Raw genomic sequence first — 5,451 nt, 5'->3', positions numbered from 1 at the left:
TCTTGCTTGAGGGCAGATTCAGTTGTGTGCTTCTGCTACAGAGTTACTTAAAAGTGGGAAATGATCAAATGTGTTTGGGGATAAATATTTCATGGATAAATCTCCGTAAAGGACGATCAAAACTGTCAATATATAGCTGCAGTGCATCTTTGCAGTTTTCATAATTAACAAAGGCAGTTATTTACTTTGGATTGTGCTTATTTTATAGAGAATTAGGCGATGTAAGCTTTTGGGAAAATTACGCCGGGGCAGTTAATTATTACTTCTGCCACATGTGCGTGCGTAAAGTGGATGGCTGAGCGCGCACACAGGCAGCACATCACTGCGGGAACAGCTGTTGTCAGACGCGTTATTTGGAGTGGGAGTGAAGGCTATGGACGATTTATCGACTGATTCTCTTCTCCAACTGGAACAGCCATCCATAAAACATCCCGCATGCTCTACTTTTGTCTTAAATAAAAGTCTACCTGAAAATGAGACGCACAGGCAACAATCGGTGATTTCTGCGTTTCCCGGTTGTTTGCAAAAGAAGATTTAGACGTAATAAGGATTCTTATTTGTTGATGCTCCGCTCGGATATGGCACATCTCTGGATCCAATAAGAGAATATCACAGCGTCAGACGCGTCTGCGGCGGGGGAGACCAGCGGAGGGACTCGGAAAACTTGTGTGGTGCAGGAGACGGTCTCTCTTTTTTTTCTCCCCCCGAAATCGGCGCTGCCACAGCTGTCACAGAGAGAGAGAGCCATGGTGAACTCCCTCATACTGATGCTCAGCTGGACTGTGATCTCTGAGGTTGCCAGAGCTCAGAATGACACGGAACCGATCGTCCTGGAGGGCAAATGCCTCGTGGTGTGCGACTCGAACCCGGCCACGGACTGGAAGGCTTCATCCTCTCCGCTCGGCATCTCGGTGCGCGCCGCCAACTCCAAGGTGGCTTTCTCTGCAGTCCGGAGCAACAACCACGAGCCGTCGGAGATGAGCAACAAAACAAGAATAATCTACTTCGATCAGGTGATGATCATTCTAAAAAAAACAAAAAACAAAAAAACAAAAACAAAAAAACACCAATGTAAAAAAAATTACAAATTAAATTTTGTTTTAAAAAGTGATGCGCCTTTGGTTGCACTTTGCAATTCATCTTTCCTGTGTTTTACTGAGTATTTTTCAAACCATATTTTGGTCTTTTTTATATTGTTGCAAGAAACCTTCATCCTTTATCTCAGTTCATACTTGTGATACAGAGCATTAGTGCAGTTTTGAGTGTAGCTGCAGCCCAGAGTTGTAGTTTGAAGCTGGTTGCATTTGGCATGTGGACACTGTTCACATATCACACGCGAGCAGGTTTGAAAGTGAGTGGATTGTGTTTTTTGAGGGCGGGCATCCTGCAGAGCCTGCACATCATCTTTTTTTTTTTTTGTTGCCTGAAGCTACCCCCTCCACCACACGTGCACGCGCGCTCGTACACGCGCGCACACCTAGCCTACATAAATACACCCAAACAAATCAAGCAAAAAAAAAAAAACACACACAAGAAATTTGATTAGTCATGTACCGGTGGGCAGCGTAAGGTGTTTGTATCGCTCAACTGATCCTCTGCCCTCTCATCTGAATTACATAACGGTATCTCTTTTTTTGTTGCTGTCAGAACTCTCTGCAAGTTATCTGATTGGTGTGGATCATGTGCACGCTGTTGCTATGAAAGCAACGTTTTGCAGTCAAAGGTCCTGGCTGAGTCTGCAGTGGTCTGGAACAGGTGGAATTCAAGAGTGAGAGACTCTGCAGATAAGGAGAGAAGCCTTTGCTGCCTCCATCAGTTATCATGCAAATAAGTTCATTTTCCTTATTACTTAAATACTGTATGTCTAATTAGACTGTGGCGTGCTCCAAGCCTTTCAGTGACAGTCCCCAGACACTGCTGAGTGCCACACTGCATATGCTGGTTGACATTTTCAGGTTGGATAATTTTGAGCATGCAGAAAAAGTAAGATAACTTATTTATTTATCGAGTCTCTAATAGTCGTTTGGTTATTCTGTATGTGTGGAAAGCAGCTGATTCTTTTCGGTCTTCTCAGTGTGCAGAAAAATTCTGCTGCCCCCAAAGTGGAAGTTGTTTAGAAAAAAACCAGCTGATTGGATTTTATTTTGCCTCTAGTTTAAGCATCACTTGTTTTTTTCCCCCCCGGGAGTCGGAAATTTAGATGCAGGGTTTGGGTCCATTGAGAAGAAAGGTTGAATTAAATGTTTTTTGAAGTGTGTCACACTCACTCTGTGTCTGACCAGAAGGGAAGCCTCGTAGCCAAAAACAGTGAAGTGTGCATGGCTGATTTCCTATCTAAATATTTAATCGTAAAGCCCCTGTGAAATTAAAGCCTTTGTTGAAAGTGCTGACTGTATAAACACCTTTGTCACAATGTGTGTTTCTCTCTTTCTTTTTTCTGCTCACAGGTTCTTGTGAATATAGGAAACTACTTCACGTTTGAGTCAGTATTTTTGTCCCCAAGAAAAGGAGTCTACAGTTTTAACTTCCACGTGATTAAAGTGTACCAGAGCCAAACCATACAGGTATTGTTTCTGTTTGCTTTACACACACCTGTACAGCTGTAAAACTGTTTTTGGACTGGGACCAGATCTCTTCCTTAGACACAACATAGACATTATTAGTGCAGGGATGTAAGGTTTACATTTTAATTCAAACTCAAAATGCTCTGCAGCATTATTACTGGAATATATAATCTGGTCCTTCTTCCCAATATGTCAAAATATTATAAAAGCAGTAGTGCCACTTGATTCACCATTAACAACAACAAAAAAAACCATTTCTTTTTTATAATATAAAAAGGTTTAACCTAATTTTAATATTTAACCTGAAGATTTTGACTGAAGTCGATCCTTTTTTTTTTAAAGTAATCTAAAAGAGAAAGTTAAAACAGCTGTGAAAAATATTCTCAGTGGGATTACATTAAACAAATGCACTTTCCTTATTTAATTATTTGATGGTGATAATCGACAAAAAAAAATCTCATTTATATACCCAAACACACTGAACACAAAGCTGAAACATCCCATAACGGTGTGACATGAAAACAAATGAGACAGGTTTGAAATAAACCTGTTAGACATCAGCTTTTTTAATCTGGGCGATGATTGGAATTAATAAGAATTTCATTTGCATTTAAAATGTCTTGTTGAAAATGAATGAGTCGCAATTATACAAGTATCTGCACAAATATCTTTTAATTAGATGTTCCAGCTAAATGTTTCTAGGAAAGTTCACACACTATGAAAAGAATATCAAGTGGCTGAAGTCAGATTGATGTACAGTAGCTGCTGCATTGCTTCTCTTAATTTTCTCAGACACATGTTTTCTGTCCCCCAACAGTCTCTGTTGTATTTGTACCCACTGTTTGCATGGCTGCATCCGGTGAGCCTTTATGTTGTACCAATTATAAGCTTGGATGTAAAGTTTAAGCTAGTTTGCTGTCAGATTACTTTGTCTGGTTGATCCAAGTCAAGATCTTTTACCTAGAAGTTCCTGCCCCTCTTGAATGGACTTTTGGGGAAAGATTTAATTGAATTAGAAATCTCCGGTCCTTGCATTCGTCATCTTCAGTTTACGACAAGCATCGATACGTGGCTGCTGATGATTATGCTTGGAGCAATGAAATAAATGGCCATCTCGCACCAGATTGAAGGACATTGATTGGCTATTTGAACATCACTCAGCAATTGGCTGCAGTGACTAAATAATGTGTCTGTCCCCAGAGGAGCTCTTGAAACAGACAAAAAAATCTAACATGAAACTATTGGCGCATTTCCTCCTCCACATCAACGGTTTATATTCCAGATGTTACCCATGCTACTAAGTGTGCTCCGTATTCTAAGCATGTCAGACACTGAATCTCCTCCACGCTGTAAAAATGGTGACTATTTAACTGTTAAACCAGAATTGCATTTTGTGGAAGAGGAGGAAATCTCAGGGAGCCAAATCTGCAGGGCAGGTGGGGAGTGATGATTGCGTTAGTGCAGCCAAAAAACTCGAATGTTGCACTCAAATGTAGGTGTGTTGTCATTTTAGAGCACCCAAGTGCCATTATGCCACAGTTCTGGTCATCAAACCTGCTCTATCAGACGGTTCAAGACATTACAGCAGAATGCAACGTTGACAGTCTAACTGTGAGGGATGATCATTCCCATCAATGTAGAAAATGACAAACATGCTCTTGCATTGCCAAGACTGCTGCTTGGCCTTTGGGTTGTAGCCGTGGACCCAACTCTTGTCACCTGTGATGATCCTGAACATCAACATTGGGTCATTTGATGGAGGTTTTTACAGATTTCAACAGGGGAATGATACTTCTGCAGGTCCATGGTAAAATCGCACCTGGAAATAGTCATAAAAGCGCGAGTACCACATGTCGTGATGTTAAGTGTACTCGCAAACGGACTCAGAACTTTCTAACAGCACCTTGTATGTGAATGTAAATAAACGCTTTTTTTTTTTGCAAGATGTAGATCAACCTGGGCTGCAGGGTGGAGCAGTTGGTAGCACTGTAGCCTTGCAGCAAGAAGGTTGCTTGTTCGCGTCCCGGTGGGGGCACTGGGATGTTTCTGCGTGGCGTTTGCATGTTCTCCCCGTGCAGCATGGGTTCTCTCCGGGTTCTCCGGCTTCCTCCCACAAGGTCCAAAAACATGTTGAGGTTAATTGATGACTCTAAATTGTCCGTAGGTGTGGATGTGAGTGTGCTTGTTTGTCTGTCTCTAAGTGTGGCCCTGCGATAGACTGGTGACCTGTCCAGGGTGTCCCCTGCCTTCACCCTAAGTCAGCTGGGATAGGCTCCAGCCCCCCTGCGACCCTAGTGAGGATTAAGTGGTATATAGATAATGGATGGATGTAGATCAACCTGAAATTCCTTCTGATACACTAGAAGTACTCCTGAAGTAAACGCTGCGAAAACATTACTCACTTTTCCTTCATTATTGCTAACTGTTGCTTCTGTTGGATTACCCAGGTGAACTTGATGTTGAATGGGAAACCAGTCATCTCTGCCTTTGCGGGTGACAAAGATGTAACTCGCGAGGCTGCCACTAATGGAGTTCTGCTCTATCTTGAAAAAGAGGACAAAGTCTACCTAAAGCTGGAGAAAGGAAACTTAGTTGGTGGATGGCAGTACTCAACATTTTCTGGCTTTCTTGTGTTCCCTCTGTAAAAGAAAAAAAAAAAAAAAGAAAGAAAAAGAAAAAAAAAGGAGATTGTAAGCTTACTGACTTCTTCATAATGTGTTGTCACAGTATAATCAAAACATTGCTGCTGCATCTGTTGGATCTTGCCAAATGGGTGAAGAATGATGGATGGAAACGGATCAAAACAGAGAAAGGAAAGAAGAGACTTTGGAAATTGTTCACATTCTCTGGAAGAGCTGAGTTCCCGTCCAGATGAAAGAGGCTTAAA

General features: G+C 41.7%; 1 protein-coding gene across 1 annotated transcript; it reads left to right on the top strand.

Moving 5' to 3' along the window:
* The first annotated feature begins 746 nt into the window (after positions 1–746).
* On the top strand, positions 747–5,209 carry cbln4 (cerebellin 4 precursor). The gene is made up of 3 exons (XM_008299765.1): positions 747–1,013; positions 2,448–2,564; positions 5,012–5,209. The coding sequence occupies exons 1-3, from the start codon at positions 747–749 to the stop codon at positions 5,207–5,209; spliced, it is 582 nt and encodes a 193-aa protein (XP_008297987.1).
* Positions 5,210–5,451: the final 242 nt, after the last annotated feature.

The sequence above is a fragment of the Stegastes partitus genome, unplaced genomic scaffold (assembly GCF_000690725.1).
Source record: "Stegastes partitus isolate 25-593 unplaced genomic scaffold, Stegastes_partitus-1.0.2 Scaffold1458, whole genome shotgun sequence".
NCBI classification, from domain to species: domain Eukaryota; kingdom Metazoa; phylum Chordata; class Actinopteri; family Pomacentridae; genus Stegastes; species Stegastes partitus.
Note: the sequence above shows the minus strand (reverse complement) of the source record. Positions and strands in the feature narration are given on the sequence as shown.